Genomic DNA, 20261 nt, shown 5'->3' with positions numbered 1-20261 from the left:
GGGGGCGGCCCCGTCCCTGGTCTTTCCTGAACTGCAATCCCAACGGCCACGAAGCTTTTGGTTTCACTGTGTATTCATCCTCTGAAAGCAACACGACTCCTACACCAAGTCAATTCCTTGCTTTTGACAAAACCACTTTGTCTGTCAAAGGTTCATGGTCACCTTCTCTGCTTTTTGTTCTCTCTTGCTCTGATATTACTCTAAGGCTTACTATTTGCCAGACCCTGGGCTCAGCTCTTAGACCTATTACCTCATTTAATCCTCACAACAAACTTCTTAGGCAGATGCTGTTCTTATTCTTATTCTAAAGATCTGCCAACTGAGGCTCAGACAAGGCAGTCCACGACCCCGAGTTTTACAAGTACAACTTGTTAAGTGTTGAGGCTGGGCTTCAAACCCGGCTGAGTAGAGAGCTTGTGATTACCATGCCAATGGGCTCCCCAGCGCTTCTAGGAAAGCATCTGAGAATGGAGTGGATGCCACTGAAAGGGAATCTACAGCTTTTACAGACATTTTATGAGCATTCATCTTTATAAAGAGCCATTTTCCAAAGAGGAGTCACCTATGATACTTTTACAACAATTACAGCCACTTGTATTAGACTGTTCTTATCATTTTGAGGGTAATGGCCCTATCTGCAAATCTTGAGCGAAATTCTAGGAATCCCAGCTGCAGAGACCCTGACTGTCCACATCCTTCTGAAGTCAAGACCCTCCTTCTTTCCATCCCTTACCCCTTACCAGCAGTCACGCATGTGGTCCAGCTGGTCATGGACATCCTCGTGGCAAGGCAACTCGAGGACGGATTCAGGGCATCCTTGGGCACAAGGGGGTGCTGTTTCATAGAGGTCTGCCAGCCATAAATGCCCTCTCTCTCGGAGGAAGGGCTCAGCCAATGTTACACCTCCAGAATTTCATCTTGGGTTCTGGTTCTCAAACTAGTTTACAGACATCCTAGCACTGATCCCAAAGTTTTAGGAGTAGTTTTAAATCTAAAAAAGAGAAACACTCCCTATTCACATGCAGTCACTTCATGACACGAAGGGTATGACAAAAAAGCAAGAACACTGCATTACCTTGGCTTCCCTCTGACTCCCTCACATCAGTGTGGGCAATGCACACACTACTAATGGGATAAAATCTCTTTGGAAAGCAAGCTGGGAAAGGGCCAAGTTTGATAAGAGAAACGCAACAACTGTCAAAATGTCAATGTAACATTTTCTGGACTCCTTCCTCCCCACGGCCCAGCGGTTCCTGTGTGTCCCTATCTTGGAATACTTTCGGCTGCTGTGTCACTGACCTGACCTCCTCACTTCCCCAAAAGAACTCGCAGAAGACTATGGAAAAGGCTTATTTGTGGTCTTCTTTGTTTGGAGTGATGGAAAACATGAAAAATGAAAGGCATTCTCTCATGCCTAGAACACCACTGTAATAACAAGGATAATGACCCAACAGAGCTTCAAATTTTTATAGTGCTTTATGCTTTTCCAAAGCATTTTCACATACATTATTGCAATCAACTCAGACAACAACCTTTCGGTTTACAACTGAGAAAGTAGAAATCATGAGGACCCTGTTCAAGATCATACAGTCAGGTAGTGGGACAACCGGGGCTAGAACCCGGATTGCATGATTGGTCCAGCATCTCCAACAGATCATCACCTAGCTGGCTGTCCTGTGGTCATGCTCTCTGACCTCTCTGACCTCTCACTCACACTCCCTACTGAGGTCACTTGTCCATCAGCCCTGACACCTAACCATAGATGTAGATTTCAAAAGGAGAACAAAAGACAAATCCTTCTTTGACAGGTATCTGTGGATATAAAAATAAATGTGGCACTCTTCTTTATTGCTTCTTTATGGGTGTCTTTCACAGATGAAAAAGCCCCATTGGGGAACAGTTCATCAGCTTGTTATTTCTATGTACACACAATACTCCTTAGTAAGAGCAGAGCCTTCACACCGGGAAATTATCTGCTAAATATTCCCCACTGTCTCACAGTTTGGCCTGTCGATTTCTCCCAGACATAAACCATCTGGGCTAGTACAAGAAAACACAAGCAAATTCAAAGAGATGTTTCCCAGATGTGCAGAGGACAGTGGTCCTCAAGAGTCCATCACAGGGCCAGCTCCGGGCATCTGTATTTCCCAAGACCCTCTTCCAATTGCGTCTCACCATAGCTTGTATATGACTGAAAAGATTTCCAAGAGGTTGACCAGATAGCTGAGGAAAATGCTAAGAAAGGTAGCTGTGAAGCAGCAGTGCTAGGGACTTCCTGCAGGTGGCCCCATGCTACGTGGTCACGTAATGGCTTCCGAAGTCCTGCTCACAAAAAGTGGGCTGGGCCCCGCTGTCAGGGGTTTCAGAAGGACTTCACAGGCAGGATGCCTTCTTCAGTGTGGCGCTCATTCTTCTCTTGTCCTGGGGGACGTCCAGGCGTACCACTCAGCCTTCTTTGACTTTTGGAAAAACAACCTGCAGAAATCCTGCTCATACCAGTTCTGTCTTGTGAAGAGTCACTGGCTCCAGATGTTTCTGTGGGGAAGTGACTGGGAGAAAAGCTCGTTCCATGACAGGCTTAGAAAAATCTGGAAAAATATTCTGTTGGTGTGCAAACTTCTGAAAAGTAAAAGAGGCAAGTCGAGAAATGAGTAATCGGGAAAATGCATTGTTCCCTAAGAGCTGGCTGGCCAGCTCATTCTGGCAGCCTCACTCAGTCTACAAGTGGGCTCCTACTATTTCACTGGCCGCTCCAAACTGACCACGGGATGCCCTGACTACAGGCTGGGGCCACTGCAAGCCCCTGCTGTTAGTTACCTGCAAGGAAAATCAATGCCCATAGAGACAGGCATTTGCCAACAAGAAACTAAAGTCACTCAACTTTAATATTGCTCTCCAGTAATTCTAATTATCTTGTGTGCAGAGAACTCTAATGACCAAATCATAAGCTCCTTGAAGGCAGGAGCTATGTCCTATAACCTTTTTATGTCCCCTATCAGTGCCTAGCTTAATGCCTGTACGGTAGGTGCTTACTGGACTGGCTGACATCCAAACTAGCACCCAAGCGATGAGTCCACGGCCAGAGAGGCAAGGATGTAAGTAGAGGGGGCCGGTAAGTGACAAGAACTGGCCCTGGGACAGCTCTTGGGTGAGCTCTGTCCTGTGCCCTAAGTAGGCTGTCCTTCCTGATGCTACTGGGACACATGGGACAGACCGCTTCCTAGTGCGTCAGGCCCAGAGCTGGCCTTGCTCCCCTACAACTTTGGTCAATCCAGGCGTGTGGCCATGCGGAAAGAGGCTCAGGGTCTTGAAGCTGGAGAGCCTGCTACCAACAGTTCAAGGGCATGTCAAGGACACTTAAGCACCCCAGGACACTCCCTGTATACGCCCCACTATCCTGACTTCTCGGGGTTAATTCTCAAGGAGTGGGTGGAAGTTCCGAAAATGTAAGAGGCGAGAACCCCACCAGGGGGAAACAGTTCAAGGTCAAGAGAAGGAGGCTGGTCTACCACCGTGGCTACACGGGCTCACAAGCCTACGGCAAGAGTGGTGCCTTTGCCCCAGGATGGTGGAAGGTGGGTGCTGCACTCTCCACCACCGGCCCCACCCGGGCCTCCTCAAACCTCCCTCGCACACCTTACTTTGTTTTCTCTTCGCAGTGCTCTGCGCAGAGCAAGCAGACTGAAAACAAGCCCGGCGCTTCCCGCAATGAGCTCACAGTGAGGGCGCCTTGGCAAGTGCAAGGTTCAGGGAAGGACATCTCTCGCCACCATTAAACGATTCACGCTGTCTACAAAATATATTCGGATTGGTGCCCCAGGTGATCTTTTCATCATAATCGGTGTTTTTAAAAAGATACTTACACAAGTGAAAATAATGAGTGTTAAGTAGAAGACAACCAGCGCCAACAGCAGTACAATCTCAGCTCGGTATTTCTGAAAAGTCTCTTCTTTGCGTTCCTTAGGGCATCCTTAAGAAAAACAAAACAAAACATGAGGAACATGTGAGGCCGTTTAACAGGACTTTGCGACCATGATAAGAAGCTAAGAATGCTTTGCGCCGGCTTTTTTCGCGTCCTGCTTGTCTCCCACTCCTAAGTTCCCGTCTGGGCCATCGGGAACACGAGCGCGAGGGACGGCGGCAACAGCGGTGACCGTGGCAGCTGGCGCTCACTCGCACCTGTGCCTGGCCGTGTGCAGCCGGCCTGGCCTACGGATCTCACTTGATCACTGGAGCAGGTGTGAGTACCCCCATCTTACAGGTGAAGGGCTCGGGGCGCGGAGAGGCGGAGGGAGTGAGGCCGGGGGCAGAGCCGGGAGTCCGAGGCCAGACTGACCCCGTGGCCCACCTGCCTCCATTTCAGAGGCCCGGCCTTTCCTGGCTTCTATGATGCCTTCACACTGGGTGACGCACCATTTGTGAATCTGTCCCGTGGAGAATACTAGGTGCTCTACCCGCAGGAGGCCGGGGGATGAAGGAACGAGGCGGGCGAGCTGCCGGGCTACGAGTGAAGAAGTCAGCACGTCTCTATAGAATCCTGAAAGCTCCTCCGCCAAGGCCCGCCGCAAAGGTGGGCAAAGGGGCTCCCAGGGGACCACCAAAGGCTGTGGCTGCAGCATTTGGGGACACAAAGGCAGAAGGAGCCCAACAGCCCAGGAGCAGACAGAGCAAGCGCGGCTTCTCCTCACTCAGACGTGACATCCAACATGTGCTGAATCTGCTAGAAGGCCCAGGCAGGGGCAGGTGGAGTGCAGATGACTGGGGAGGTCCTCCCCTGGGGCCGGGATGGGCCTGGAGATTGCTGGCAACCCCTGAGGCTGGATTCAGCATCTCCTGAGTATTGGCAGGGATGTGTTCCCTCCAGGGTCTGTGACTCGAGAAAAGAAAGGTGGAGAGCCATTTTCCTAACGGTTCCTAACCTTTATCCCGCACTCAGTGTATCCCAGGCATGGGGCTAAGCATTTTAGTGCGATATCCCCCTCAACCGTCACCATAAGCACATGTTGGAGATGCAGTCGCTTCCGTTTTAGAGATGCGAGGACTGCGATTTGCTCAAGGTCACACGCTAATGAGCAGCATTGCTCTGAGCTGAACCCGATCCCAGAGACTCTGGAGTCTAACCAACTAACTTGCAGGCAACGTGGTCGGGAGAGGAGAGGAGAGGAGAGGAAAGCAGCTGTTCTCGGTTTCTCGCGGCTCCGCTCCCCACACAACACGCCTCCTCTCTCCGCTCTCCCTCCATCACTCGTGTGAGCGTGAATATTCACACGCAGCCGACCGTGTGCTGGCTACCACGGACACCAGCAGAGAGCGTGCCGTGTTGGATGTAGCAAGTGCATGAAGACCAACAAAGCAGCCTAAGGGGCTCGAGATTGAGAAGGGCATAAGGGGGGTGTGTGTGTAACAGTGAACCAAATCCAAACACTGAGCCCAGCACAGTGATCCTGTTCTTGTGAAAAAAGGAATATTCTCTTAAGTCAGATTCCTTTTAGATTCCCAATAAAAGGAAAAAGTCGTTATGGTACAAAAATCAGGAAACTCTATGACAACAACAGTTTGTCATTTCAAGCCCCCACCACTAATAAGCGCTAGGCAAAAGTCAAATGCAAGGTGTATTTTAAGCTCCATAAAGAAAAAGTATGGGAAAGAAATCCAAAGAGATAATCCTCGTCCTGGAGCTCAATTCTTGGTATTACTGCATAGAGCAAAAACGTGTGTTCTGTCACTGGAACATTATTTTCTCGCTGTGTCCTTTTTCTTCGGCCCTAGTTGAGGTGTTGGGCAAAGTCACCACCAAAATGGGATGGAGATGCTGTTCTCGTGGTAAAAAGGTGGCAACATGACGCAGCCCCCTTAGGTCAGGTTAGAAAGGCCCAGGTTAGAAAGGCCCTATAGTAGCCTGATGTATTCAGGACTATACCCTTTCTCCAAAAATTAGTCTTGGATACTTCCTATTTGCTTCAAAGGACTCTCGTATGAATAAACAACACCCTGATTAGTGGTTTGGCTACATTTGGCATTTATCTGACTAGGGTAGATCTGTCTTTATTAAGAAGGAAGGAAAAAAGGAAGGCAGGGGGAAGGAGAGAAGAAGAGAAGGAAGCGAGGGAGGGAGGGAGGAAGGGAGGAAGGGAGGAAAGAAGGGAGGAAGGAAGGAAGGAAGGAGCAGAAAAAGTTCTGACATTCTTGTAGGAGAATTTAGCTTTCAGGCATGGATGCAATCCAAAGCTCCCAGTTAGACTCCAGTTGAGAGGGGTTTAGGGCCTAGTGCAAGTGCACACGCATTTTGCAAGGAGGAAACAGGTGCAGCAGGTCACCTCACCTGTCACTTTCAAGGTCACAGTGCCGCTTTGGTTTCTTTGCCCGTCCAGCTCCTCCACAGTGCACCTGTATGTCCCCGTGTGGCAGCGACTAGTGTTTTGGATCTTCAAGTACAGCCCCTCACCGGGGGCCTCCAAGGAGCCTTCCTTCTGCCAGTGGTACTGGAGACCCTCCTGGGGCACCTCAGCCCACTCCTTGCCACCCTCCATCAGCTGTTGAAAAAGAATCACACTGCATCACGCCGTGACAGAGCCTGCAAACACGCCCGCCTCCCCCCCCCACCATCCAGGTTCTGCCTCTTGTTTTCATAACATCCATCCTTGGCTAGTTTTTTTAAGACAAATATTATGCATGTGTGACCTTCAGAGGAGGAGGAGAAAACCTATGAAAATTCTTTCAGGCTCTATCTTTTCTGGAATAAGATCAGGCCTGCATTTTATGATTCTGTGTAGCCCAGCTTCCAGCCTCCACAGAGGACAGAGTGTTGCCACGAGCAAGAACGACATGTGGACGAGGGTGACGAGATGAAGTGCATGAATCACACTGAGTCATATTTTGTGGCCGATTGTTCTGTATTAAACGTTCTCTTGTTTTCTTCAGATACCAACTCAGCCACTGAATGATCCTTAGTATCTCGGCCCTTTATCTGGAACTGTTCCTAAACTGGAGACTACGGCCCGACGACTCAGCGAAAAGCACGGAGCTGCACGAGCCGTGCCTCCTAGAAATGGGCACCGCGTCCTTCCAAACCCGCGGTAGGCGTGGGGCCACGCGTGACGCCGCAGGCTGGACCGGGCTGACTCCCCAGCGGGGCAGGAAGGCTGTGGGCACACCGTGTGTGTCAGATCATGGGCTGCTCATGCCAAGACGCACATGGAAGGACACTGACAGCTTCAGTCTTTGTACCCGCACAGAGCAGCCTGAAGGCGGGAGACGCCAAATCCAGCCCCGCGCAGCTGGCTGGGTCGCTCTCCCTCAACGGTCTTTTTGGTCAAATTGGTGGGCTCTTTGCATCATCTAGTACTCCAAAGATTGGGCAACCGTCCCATTATTCCCCCAGATAGATGTTTAGTTTGCCTAACGAGCTTGCCCGCCGGTCCTCCACTGAGATGTTTTCAAGCTTCCAAAACCGAGTGACACAAACGGGAAGGCAAGTCACTGTTCTCAGGGCTCGCGGGGGCAGCCCTCGCCCTTGGCCCTGTGGCCGGGGACCAGCAGGGAACCTGGGCCTCAGTGGCATTCCCTACCTGTCCCTAGCGTTGGGACAGCACCAACGAGCCACCTCCGGGAAGGACGGAGCGGTCAGCAGCGGTCACCGCCCTGCCTTCACCCCCCCTTTCCCTGTGTTTCATCGGGGCTGGCAGCCGGCCAGGGGGAGTCGGCGGGGAAATCAGGAACCAAGGAATCAGGGGGGGGGGGGGCGCCCAGGGAGCCCCAGGCAGCTCAGGGAAGAACACGCACACACCCCACACACTCGGCGGCTTCTGCTTCATTTACAACGTGAGGGAATGCACCGGGAGGTCCCCAGAAAGCCAGGGCTCCGGCCTCCCCCACCCCGGTGCTCGTTAGCATTCTGCGGAGCGGGCTGCAGAGACATCTGGTGGCAGATTTACGGCTCCCGCAAGAAACCCCGCTCCGTTCACTGCCGGCACCCGGGGCTGAGACGAAGGGCTTTTCTCAGGCAGACTCTATGAAAGTAAACCCCATTTCTTGACGGCTCTTCTTGTGTTGAAAGGTTCCTTCCTAAATAATCAAGGATCTACAGACTGCGGCCTTCAGATGTTCAAAAATAAAGCAAAAAAAAAAAAAAAAAAAAAACCAAGGAGTGCCCAAGGAAACTTAGGGGGGACTCAAGCCATGCAACTGATTCTAGAATACATCTAATTTAGCCCAGTTTTCCCCTTTTCAAGCCTAATTAAACCACGAACTGCAGTCTCATCGCGTGCTCACGCCCTGCCCCCTTCTCCACGCCTGGCTGAGGGGCTCCTTCCTACCAGAGCTTTTGAGGGGCAGGTGCCCAGGACCCTCCAGGGTCCGTCTGTCCCGAGAGCCGCCCTCACACCTCCACGAGGCCAGTTTGAAGGAACACAGCCCAGTGTTTGCTGCCTCCCTGTCTCATCCTGCCTTTCTTCTCTGAATTAACATCCAAATGCGTCAACTCGGATTTATTTCTAATAGATTTCACCAGACCCTGTCTTGCTAGAAATCCTGCATCTGAAAGGACAGAAACTTGGTTGCAACAATCATTTTGAGAGTATCCATCTCCGGTTTTCTCCCTGGGGGCCGCTGGTCCCAGCCAGTGACCCCTCCCCTCAACTCAGAAAGATCCATCTGAAAGTCAAGATCCAAACCGCGGAGCCCTCTGGAGAGGGTGGAAACAGAACCTATTGCGCTTATTTACAGAAAGGTGGCCCTATTTTCCTGCCGCTGGCAAACCGGCTGGAGTGAGTGTGTGCAGGTGATGAGAATAGGCTGGCGAATGCCTTCCGCCCCACCACAGAAAAGAATTCACTTTAAAAATCAGCAGTATCAACAGCGAAGGCATTTATTCGATGGTCAAATTTCCACGGGCCCATGGCAAAACCTCCAGTAGGCCTCTAGTTAGCTTCAAAAGGCAAAACAAAGAACCCCAAAGCAACCTGCAGAATTTTTTTTTTCAAAGATTTTATTTATTTATTTGATAGAGACACAGCGAGAGAGGGAACACAAGCAGGGGGAGTGGGAGAGGGAGAAGCAGGCTTCCCGCCGAGCAGGGAGCCCGATGCGGGGCTCGATCCCAGGACCCTGGGATCATGACCTGTGCCGAAGGCAGACGCTTAACGACTGAGCCACCCAGACGCCCCAACCTGCAGAATTTTGATTTACTGACCCATCACAGCCATCCGTGGGATCATGGCAAAATATCTCAGTTCTCATGGGACCAGCTTCCAATGGCCTCTTCCTGGGTCTTCCTGAAAGGCCCAGAAAACTGAGCAAACTACGGGCTGAACGTGGGAACCCTTGCCCAAGTCACGAGCAGCGGTCTTTGCCTGATGACCAACCACAGCAAAATCTTCTGTGAATTCACACAATGCACTTGGAAATATTTCAGAACACTCCCTCTAGCTTCAAGCTGTAGGTACACACAATGCCTATTCCTCCTTCTTTATGCCATTTCAAGATAGATCTTCTCATGTGACTCCATCTGGGGAGTCTGGGATTTGCCTACAGCTGCAAAAATCGTTGTCGATTTTATGTTAACGTTGCATATGCTCAAAATACAAGCAGGTACCAGCAGCACCAAGAGACTCTTTATGCAAAAGTTCAAATCATCAACTTCAGTTCTGTGGCCAAGCAGCTATCAGCTGAGTCCACTGTGGCGAAAAGCAGCACCGTTAAGAACCAAAGGAGAATTTCAGAAAGAGGGAAAAGAAGCAACCAGCAAATGGGCCATCCTCAACTTTGCTTTGTTTTATGAGTTCTTATAAACAGTTGAGCTGGCTCAAAATCAACCACTGGCAAAGAACAGCTCTTTAAACATTCCAAATCTGAAAGTGTTTCATTGCCTCTCTGCAAAAGCATTTTAGGAAATAGTAATTTATAACAAAAGGAACCCTCGGATTCATTCACAGCCAAGCATAATTGATGGGGACTATTTAATGCGTACTTTACAAAGCTAATATTGTAGTGCGCTAAACCACAACAAGATTTGGGCAAATTAACTCCTCAAAACACTCATCCCAATTATGTTTTAAAAATCCACGCTCCATGCACTAACTCTTACGTTGACAATTCTGTATTTTTGATTGGATTAGAGAAGGGTAAAATACAGGACATCTCATTTTCAGAAAGCCGTGGGACATTTGATTTGTCTCAAGGCCCTCGATGTGACTAAATAATTTAAGTAAGATATTCTTTCTCTAAAATGGAGATTTGACCTTAAGGAAACCACAAGCCCCAAATTAAATAAACTCTTTAATTTGCTGAATGCTAAAGCAAGCAAATACAAGTATGAATTTTAAGGGCAGGTGAATTAAGTGTTTATTTTAGTAATGGATAAATCTGAACTAGAATAAAAGAAATTAAATAAAGAATTAATATGTTTTAAATTGAACCGATATTTCAATCAAAAACCCTGTTATTGCTGGAAGTTTTTTTTTTTTCAGTTTAAATAATTTTATCCAAGTATATGCTCACCTTCTAGATTACCATATTTGAATATAAAAGAGCAATAGTTCCATGCCTGTTGCAAAGACAGAATTGTGATCACAAACCTGGAATTCAAATTTATCATACAGGAGATCTGTTAAGAATGTGATAGAAAACTAAAAGAAAAGGAAGAGATTTTTTTGAGGAGCAAAATGTGTGTGAAATATGCATTTAAATATTTAATCCAACAATTTGATTAAACGTATTTAAAGGTATGGACTTTATGTATTTAAAGGTGGTATGAAAGTAATCTGATATATTCCAATCACATTGAACAGCTTTTCTTTATTGCATTTCTCATGCACTAACTTTCATGTACCTTGGTTTCTAACTCAATTAAAGTGCCAATATAATCCTCATTCATCATAAAAACAGCTCTTTATAACGTGCAAAATAGTTTGGCTCGGAGGTTGATGTCATAATGAGGGTAGAATGTATGCGCATTAACATCGTTTTTTTCTACGTGTAGTTTTATTGGAAAAATGATTTTCCACTTCGAAATTTACTGGGTCTACCAGACAGAGCTGAATTTATGGCTTCTAAGAGAGTTATGAGTCTGGCAGAGGCAACGTAATTAAGAGCGCAGGCTTTGGAGTCAAACAGACCTGGAAGCGAAGCCCAGCCCTACGACGGCTAGTTCTACTCTCAGCCAACTGACCCTGCAGCTCCCATCTGCTCTGCGGACACGGGGGGAGTTGTATCTCACGAGGGTGGTGTGAAGACACCGTGATGATGGGCGTGTATCACAGGCCACAGCGTCTGTCCATCACACAGAGAGCCCTAAACGTGTTACACTTCTCTCTCATTTTCCCAGCCCACATATTTCCCATCCCATTCTAAATAGTTCCCGGCACACTGGAATTATTCCAAAGGCATTTGCTGAGGGAACAAGTAAATTTTAGAGAAAATGTGGGAGTTACAAGGGCACTGGCTTTGGCATCGAAGGCCCAAAGTCCAGATTCACGGTCAATGAGCTGGGTCGTCTTTGGTAAAGCACCCCATCCCTGAGTCTCATTTCCCCACCTGTGACTCTCTTACCTGCCACTCGGAGCTATTTTAGGTATCAAAAGAGAAAATACATGAAAGTACAGGGAATGTTGGTCATAGCAGCTGTTATTATATCTGATAACTTGCCACTCTATCCACGCTCTCGGTTATTCTTTACTGCTGATAACTTCCCGTTTCCTCCCTGGCAAAGTTGTTCTAGAAGTCCCAACCTCTGCTCTAAAGAGAAATTATTTTCAACCCACAATGTGTCCAAAATATCCACAACATTCTGAATTTTCTAAAGCATCATGATAATAAATGTGGCAAAACCCGCTGGAACTGGGATTTGCCCATTCGTTGTTCACGCCACGCGTCCTCCTTCCATTCGCATCTCGTGGGTCCCGTGGGACCTGGAAGGGGCAGTCTTATGAGCGCTGATTCACGTCCTTCAGAGGTCACTACACCTGGTTCTGGAGGAGACACACGTAACTCAGGCCTGACATCTGACCAGAGAGACCGCTCTGATGGCCACATGACCCAATCAAAGCCACTTAAATATAAGCAGACATTTGTCGACAGATTAGAAGAGAAGCACAATCTTTTCCTTTGCACGTGATCCTGAGAGGCTCCACAAGACTGCAGTTATCAGCCACAGTCTCCCTGCCATGCAGATGGAGGCTGATGATAAAACCAATATGAAGAAAGGAAGAGCTGAGGGACAAAGTCACCAAGCCCTGGGGATATTCATGAACCTCTAAATCCAGCTCTATTTGTTTCCTACTCAGCCATAACAAAGCGCCACAAACTGAGCGACTTAAAATAACACAAATGTATTTTCTCAGAACCCTCGTGCACGGTTGGGGGGAATGCAAACTGGGGCAGCCACTGTGGAAAACAGTATGGAGGTGCCTCGAGAAATTAAAAACAGAACTACCCTATGATCCAGTAATTCCACTACTGGGTATTTACCCAAAGAAGAGGAAAAGGCTAATTTGAAGAGATGTATGCATCCTTATGTTTACTGCAGCATTATTTACAATAGCCAAACTATGGAAGCAGCCCAAATGGCCATCGATAGATGAACGAAAAAAGCAGACGTGGTGTGTGTGTACATATACACATACATATACATACACACAATGGAATATTATCAGCCACAAAAAAGAATGAGATTTTGCCATGTGCAACAACACAGATAAATCTAGAGGGTATTACGCTAAGTGAAATAAGTCAGAGAAAGACAAATACCATATTCGTCTTTTTTTTTTTTTTAAGATTTTATTTATTTATTTGAGAGAGAGAGAACACATGAGAGGGGATAGGGTCAGAGGACGAAGCAGACTCCCTGCCGAGCAGAGAGCCTGATGCGGGACTCGATCCAGAGACTCCAGGATCATGACCTGAGCCGAAGGCAGTCGCTTAACCAACTGAGCCACCCAGGCGCCCCCATATTCGTCTTTTAAGAAACGAATGAACAAAGAAAAAAAAGAGACAAACAAAAAACAGACTCAACTCCAGAGAACAAACTGCTGGTTACCAGAGGAAAGGTGGGTGGGGGGACGGGGGAAATAGGTGAAGGGGATGAAGAGCGCACTAATCACAATCAACACTGAGTAATGTACAGAACTGTTGAATTGTTATGTTGTACACCGGAAACTAATATGACACTGTATTATAGCTATACTGGAATTAAAATTTTTAAAATAAAATAAAAAATAATAAAGGGGCGCCTGGGTGGCTCAGTCGTTAAGCGTCTGCCTTCGGCTCGGGTCATGATCCCAGGATCCTGGGATCGAGCCCCGCATCGGGCTCCCTGCTCAGCAGGAAGCCTGCTTCTCCTTCTCCCACTCCCCCTGCTTGCATTCCCTCTCTCTCTCTGTGTCTCTCTCTGTCAAATAAATAAATAAAATCTTAAAAAGAAATATATTTTCTCACAGTTCTGGAGGCCAAAAGCCCGTAAGGGGCTGACAGGGCCATGCTCTCTCTCTGAAGGCTCTAGGGAAAAATCTGTTTCATGCCTCATTCCAGAAGCTTCTGGTGTTTGCCAGCCATCCTTGTCATTCCTTGGCTTGGAGACACATCCCTCCAGTCTCTGCCTCCAGCTTCATATGGTGCTCTCCCTGTGTGTCTATGTCTGTATCTGTTTTCTTATAAGGACATTGGCCATTGGATTAGGACCAACCCTAACTCAGTATGATCTCACTTTAAATTGATGACTTCTGCAAAGACCCCATTTCCATATAAGGTCACATTTGCCGATACCAGGGATAATATTTCTGTGGGACATAATTCTACCCACAACACCAGGTATAATTGAAGTGTGAAATAATTTTAAAGTTTCTGCCCTTTCAACTATATAAACCAATATATTCCCTTTACTTTAAGCGAGTTTTGACTGGATTACAACGCTTCGCAACCGAAAGGGTCCTCACTGATAGGGACACCTCGAACCGCCCCATAAATTAATGTGGCATGGAGGGAGCTCTCTCCACATGGTACAGCCTGTAGACCAGCCCTACTTGTCCCCTGGGCTCACATGCTCCCCTCTCCTCAGGGAATGAGACATCCAGGCCTAATCTGATTTAGAACTTTTATGCTCCAGAACTGACCCAGAGTGTCTGGTCCAAGGTGATTATGAATTGCTTATGGCAACTGGCATCCTGTTTTCTCCTGAGTTTTCCCCACCTGGACCTATAATCCTAACCAACTACCCCCTCTTCTGGAATCTATCATCTCTTAGAGATTTGGGACAATAACATGCAGTAGACCAATAGTTGGTGTTCCACAAAACACCAGGTGATAGAAATAAGCCTTGGGCCCCCTAGTCTGAACAAATACTACATGACCCACACAGGAATTTTAATCAGCTACACCTCAGTGCAAAACCAAAAATCCAAAGTCGGTTTATGGGTGTTCTTTAAATCTTAGGGAAGTACATGGGTCTAGCTTTGAGCTAGGGCTTTTGGTAGAAAATTTGGGATCATCACTGGAGTCACCAGGAAAAGCTTATGCAAACAATTTTAGATGAAGAAACCCTTTTTTAGGTAATGCATCTCTTTTTAGCCCTGCTCTACGCTAGACCTTCCCTTACATCACTGAGACCTTCTCCTAACTTCCTCTTCTTGGTGTAGTGGTATAACCAAATACAGAACTAAGATAATGTTGTTTCTCACATGACCTAGGTTTCCCCTTTTATTCACGAAAAACAAGTGTTTGATTTCTTTCTGTTTAACCCCCAGCTGTCTTCTTCCTCCCTACACTCTTGCACCCTGCAAGACTGTAGCAACTTTGTTCTGACTTGTCACTGTCCCCAAAATCTCAGTGCTGGCCCGTTCTCAGCTGGCTGAGACTTCTAGAGCCCCTCTGAGGCAGCCACGTGCTGTGTTGCCCACTCGTTTGTAGAACCATGGGACACGACGGGTGGCCAAGAAAGAAGGGAAGGTGAATCTCAGAAATGTGCTGAGGTCTTGGCTCAGTTGACCTGATTGGATTTTGCTGTAGTGAAAGAACAAGGCCCCCCTCTGGGACTCATCTTCCAGGATGAATCAGAGTGGGTCTTTCACCACAAGAAATATGCTCTTCTTTACAAATACGTGTCATTAGGTCATCCTCTTTGCTTAAAAACTTTCAATGACTCCTTGCTGCCAAAAGGAGTTCAAGCCATTATAGTTGGGCATTCAAGGTTCCTCACAACCTGTTTCCAGCCTTCTCTGTAACATCTCCCCGCCCTCTCCTATATAATTCTCCCTTCCAGATCACTGGTCACCCCAGTGGTTCCCCAAAATGCTTGTGGATTCCTTTGTCACACCTTTGCTCAAGATGGTCCTCCGGCAAAATTCCCTGCTGATTTTAAGATGGCAAGCACGAGGCCCAGGACTTGGAACACATTTGGGACTTCAGAAATATTGACTAATGAAAGTGTAAATACAAGAGACCTCTGAAAACCAACTTTATGTCCTTCATGGTTTGACCTAAGGCAAAGCCCATAAAAGTGATTCCACCAGGTCAAGTAGCATAGGACTCTCCTTTGATGTTAACATACACACACATTGTTTTCACATTTCAATGGTTAATACAGGAAATGTTTCCTTTCTCTCCTAAATATATGCTCTTAAATCTATCTTACAGCAGATAAAATTCTAGAATCAAGGAAGTCTAGTGAGCGGCATACGCTGGCTCCTTCATGGGTCCATCAACGTTTGTGGCCGAACAGATCACATCTGCCCAGACCGTTCATCAACTCCAGTGCCTACTAATTAGGATTCTGCTTTCGCAGGGCTTCTTGCTTTGTGATGCATCATCACACACGATAGTCAAGACAGAAAATACAGCTACACTGAAGAGGAGATTCGCAATATACACGGAAGACAGCTTCATAACAAATCAAGAACAAGCAAGATCTGCGTGGTGACTATCCTTGAACTTTGGAAGTTGCTTCATGCAAGCCATTAACTGCCTCTCTGCCAGCCCTGTTGGGCCAGGGGATAGCCCATGATCTGCCACAGCTGGGGGCTTTTCTCACTATTCCAAAATCAAGACTGACCTCTGAAATCAGTCTTACTTCCCCTTTCTCCCTTCCGTTGGAAATAATCTGAAAAGGGCATTTGTCTTGTGACGAGTCTCTGTCCTCACCCCCACAATATCATCCTAGGTTGACACTATATATCCTCTTTCGTTATGCATCAACATAGGCTTTTGGAACTCCTAGCATGCTACAAGATGGTAGTACATCTCTCTGATAAATAACCACTTGTTATTATTAGTAGCGAACACCACTGTGCTCACACTCCATCCAGTATCATCCTCTCTCTCCAAACTAGTGCAGCTTCTTTAAAAGAGACTGTGACCCCACTTACACTCAGCAGGTAGCACAGGAGTAGCCCTTTTTTTTTTTTTTAAAGATTTTATTTATTTATTTGACAGAGAGAGCGCGAGAGAGGGAACACAAGCAGGGGGAGTAGGAGAGGGAGAAGCAGGCTTCACGCCGAGCAGGGAGCCCGATGCGGGGCTCGATCCCAGGACCCTGGGATCATGACCTGAGCCGAAGGCAGACGCCCAACGACGGAGCCATCCAGGCGCCCAGGAGTAGCCCTTTAATGGATGTGCTTACTCCTGGCAGACATGGGATGATGCTATGCCTTCTGATGCCAAGATGCTTGCAGCCAATGGGAGAAGAGTGCTGGACCAAAGTCTGCTTGCATAATTTCTCAGAATACCTCCCTAAACAACCACAATCAATTCACAACTTTAAATGCTAAATTTAGCTACTATTCTAATGGATATGTGAATGCACATTTCTATTTCTTCTCAACCACCTACCGTGCCTTAACAGGTATGTGCAGGAAAAGATGAGAGGAGGACCCATTGATGGATCCCAATTAGAATGACACTGGTCCATGGGAAATAAGAGTTGGGTTAACAGGAATTGGGCTATCTCTGCCCACCCTTGGCTCCTCCTATGACCCCCTGTGCATGTCTGTATTAAACCTCCCCCAACCCCCTCTCACTGTGCCTTTGAAACAGAAGATAAAATGGACACTGCTTCTTCCCTACCCGCCCTAATATTACAAACACTAATTGGATGCCCTCTGCTTTGGGTCTTTCCATAAAAGGCACATGATAAGAAACACATGGTTTAATGGGTCCTTTGGTAATCACTAGTAATCACTGCCAATTGGACAGTGGCAGGATGCCCTATGGTGGGGGTGAACTGAGTGGTACATGGAAATTTAAATTGTGAGTCATTACAACCGTAATTGTGATATGCAGAAGACCTGTGAGAATGTGAATCAATCTGGTGGATGGTAAAAACAAAACAAAACAAAAAACAACAACAACAAGAACAACAACAAACCCACTCCAAGGGACTCTGCTTCCCTTGTCCAGCTCAGAGCCCACAGCTGTGCAGAGTCTGACAAACCACACTAGTGATGATGAGGGAGGTGACGGGAGCGAGACCAGCTGTGGTCATAAGGTTTAAAGTCCTCTTTCATAGCCACTTCTCAGTCCCCGGAAACATTTTACAAGAAAGTGGTGTGGGGAAAAAACGACAAGCTGCTCAATATTCTGTAAAACCCAAGTATTTCAGTATTTCACCACTGACCTGATTTCCAGAATACTCTATCCACTTTTGTTGTACAAACACAATCAGCACAAAAGTATAATTACTGGGCTGGGAAAGAATAAATATCTACAGAACATGCTGAGACCTGTTAAAAAGCACTTGAAGGAACAATGCATTTCGTTTTCAAGGGATCTGAATCGTTTATCAGCATCACAAGGCTCCCCTCTCCACCGGGACCTGATCACCACTTCCCTCTTTAAAAAAAATAACGACAGCATGATTTTGCAGTGACCCTATTCCATGAACCAACAGAAAAAAAGAAAATGCCAAGAGACCGTCGTCTTATTTTTTTTTTAACAGGGTTTTGGGACACCTTCAGGGTAAATCACGAAAGAACCATGCTCAATAAACAAGCACATACATTATAGAGTTACATCATCGGCTGACATCCAAGGAGAAGCCAAAGGTTAATTGCTATGGTTTACTGCATCATTCCAAATGACCTTGTCCAAGAAGATTTACCCTGACTACTGTTGGAACTTTACAGTCTGAAAACCCATCTACTTGTTTCATGAATACTTTTTAATTACTCCCCTGGGAATATTAATATTATTTTCTTTTTTAAATTTGTCTTGGGAAGGGATCATGGTTTCATGCCTGCCCCCCGTTCTTTAGGATAACTAAGTCCCTGCCTGACCAGACCAAGGACACTTTTATTTTCTTTACTTTAAGTAGCTGAGGTAGAAAACAGAGACATCAAGTTAGGCCTCTGGGCACTCAGTCTGAGGAATCAGACTACTTAGTTCAAATCCCTCCCCCATCATTCAGCCAGCCGTGCAACAGTGAGTGGGGATTCCTTCCCTCCCTGAGACTCAGCTTCCTCATCTGTAAAATGGGAACAGCAGTAGCAGGACTGATCTCTTAAGTCCATTGGAAGAACCAAAACAGATAACATAGGTAAATATTTACCTCAGAGGCTGGCATAGAGTGAGCACTCAAACGATCATGTTTTTACAGTATTTTTGTTTGGGTGCTATTGTTTTTACTACAAGAACCATTTTGGAATTGCGCCGTTCCCTGATCCCAGTGAATAAAGCAGAAATGAAGTGGGAATAATCACGAACCTACTTTGCTACACAAGACAATGCTCCAAGGCTGCAACAATGTAGCCAGTGCGCGGAACTCACCAAGTGCCAGCCTGGATTCACTGGGCACGTTCGCAATTAGCAGGGCAAACACTGGGTGCTGCGCAGAATACACAAAAGCAATGGTGCAGCACGGTCCGGGAAACTGACAGTCTGATCAGGAGAGGACACACACACACACACACACACACACACTGTCCCCTGCTGCCTTGCTAAATGGCCAGATGCAGCTGCAGGTTCTTAACGCATCTTTTTTGGAGGGCAGAAGAAAAGCCTGCGCTCTGAGATTTCCTCTAAGGTCAGATGCTGCAGAGTAAGGCTAGGATATCACATGCACTTGGCTGAAACTAGAGGTGCTGTTGTGGGTAACCTCATGAAAGGAGGTGAGCGAAAGACCAGAGACCGCTTGGCTTGGCAAAGCCGCCAGAACGGCGGTTTTAGCATCTGAAAAGGTTCCAGTTGAGAGGCATCCTTTAAAAAACGCCCCAGAGCAACTCACTTCTCTTACTGGGACGCCGCCCCCGCCCCCAGATGCCCCCCATGCTGGGCCTCTCGGGACCGCCTGCCGGAGCGCCAAGCAGCAGCGACCAGCGAGGGGCCAGGGGATGGCTGACAGACAACTCTCACCTGGGAAACAAGCCGAAATCATCTCGAACGATCTCTTAGTCCTTCCTCTCCAAGTGCCTATTCCTTCCCTCCCTGCCCCCAAATTCTGGGCATCACAGTCCCCAGACACCAGAAATCATAACTCTGGGGACAGGCCTCCTGTCCGAGACCCAAATCTGCCCTAGCTGCTTTCTTCGTGGCCTCCTGGCCACAACCACAGGTGGCCTCCAGAATTCATCCAAATAAGAGGGTCTCTGCGCTTCCAAAGCGGCTTATTTGGATCGTTCATCTCAGGCCACCTTTAGGGGTAGGAAGAGGATTAGGTCCTTGGGGAACAAAATCTAATCTAATCTAATCGCCTGGCACCTAGATGGGGGAGGAGGGGCGAGGTGGGAGGAAAAGGAAGGCGTGCGGGAAGATCGGCGACTTGGAGGCCGGCCGGGGCTACACAGGGTCGCCTGCCCAAGGGAGGTGGTCCCCCGCTGCCTCCAGCGGAGCCGGCCGAGCCTGCGCCCGCGTGCATCGCCGCGCTTACCTTGGCCCAGAAGACTTTGTAGGGGCCCTGAGGGTCCACGTGGACGGTGCACGGCAAGTCCACAGCCTCGGAACAAGCCACCTTCACCTCCCGCGTCGCGGGCGCCAGGCTGCAGACTGCAAGAGGGACAGAGAGAGCGGCATGAGCCAGCGAGAAGAGGAGGGGTATCGCCAGGAGCGGCGGCGGGGAAGGCGTCTGGGGCCCTACCGCAGCTCAGGAGCAGGAGCCGGAAGCCGCGCGACATGACTGGGGTCCGCCGGCCTGGGGCGCGCTCGGCGGCGCCGCGCTCTTATACCCGCGCGCGCAGGGACTTCCCCGGGCGCCGCCCAGGGGAAAGCCCCGGCGGGCGGCCGCAGCGTGGGGCGGCGAGCCCTCCCCCGCGCCTGCTACCCGCGGGGCGCCCCCGCCCCGGCCC

At 48.0% G+C, this 20261-nt stretch overlaps 1 protein-coding gene across 2 annotated transcripts; it reads right to left on the bottom strand.

The window, feature by feature from the left end:
• Positions 1-1453: 1453 nt before the first annotated feature.
• CD83 (CD83 molecule) lies at positions 1454-20229 on the bottom strand. 2 transcript variants are annotated; one of them, XM_034985709.1, is made up of 5 exons: positions 20054-20229; positions 19847-19962; positions 6323-6533; positions 3864-3970; positions 1454-2616 (listed from the first exon to the last, which is right to left on the bottom strand). In XM_034985709.1, the coding sequence occupies exons 1-5, from the start codon at positions 20088-20090 to the stop codon at positions 2491-2493; spliced, it is 597 nt and encodes a 198-aa protein (XP_034841600.1). In that variant the 5' UTR covers positions 20091-20229; the 3' UTR covers positions 1454-2490. The 2 variants fall into 2 exon arrangements, with proteins under 2 accessions (XP_034841600.1, XP_034841599.1); XM_034985708.1 differs by having other exon boundaries at positions 1454-2619; positions 20054-20227.
• Between the last annotated feature and the right edge of the window lie 32 nt (positions 20230-20261).

This window comes from Mirounga leonina, unplaced genomic scaffold, assembly GCF_011800145.1.
Source record: "Mirounga leonina isolate KUSES-001 unplaced genomic scaffold, KU_Mleo_1.0 Mir_366, whole genome shotgun sequence".
NCBI lineage: Eukaryota > Metazoa > Chordata > Mammalia > Carnivora > Phocidae > Mirounga > Mirounga leonina.
This window is presented reverse-complemented; position numbering and strand designations above follow the sequence as displayed.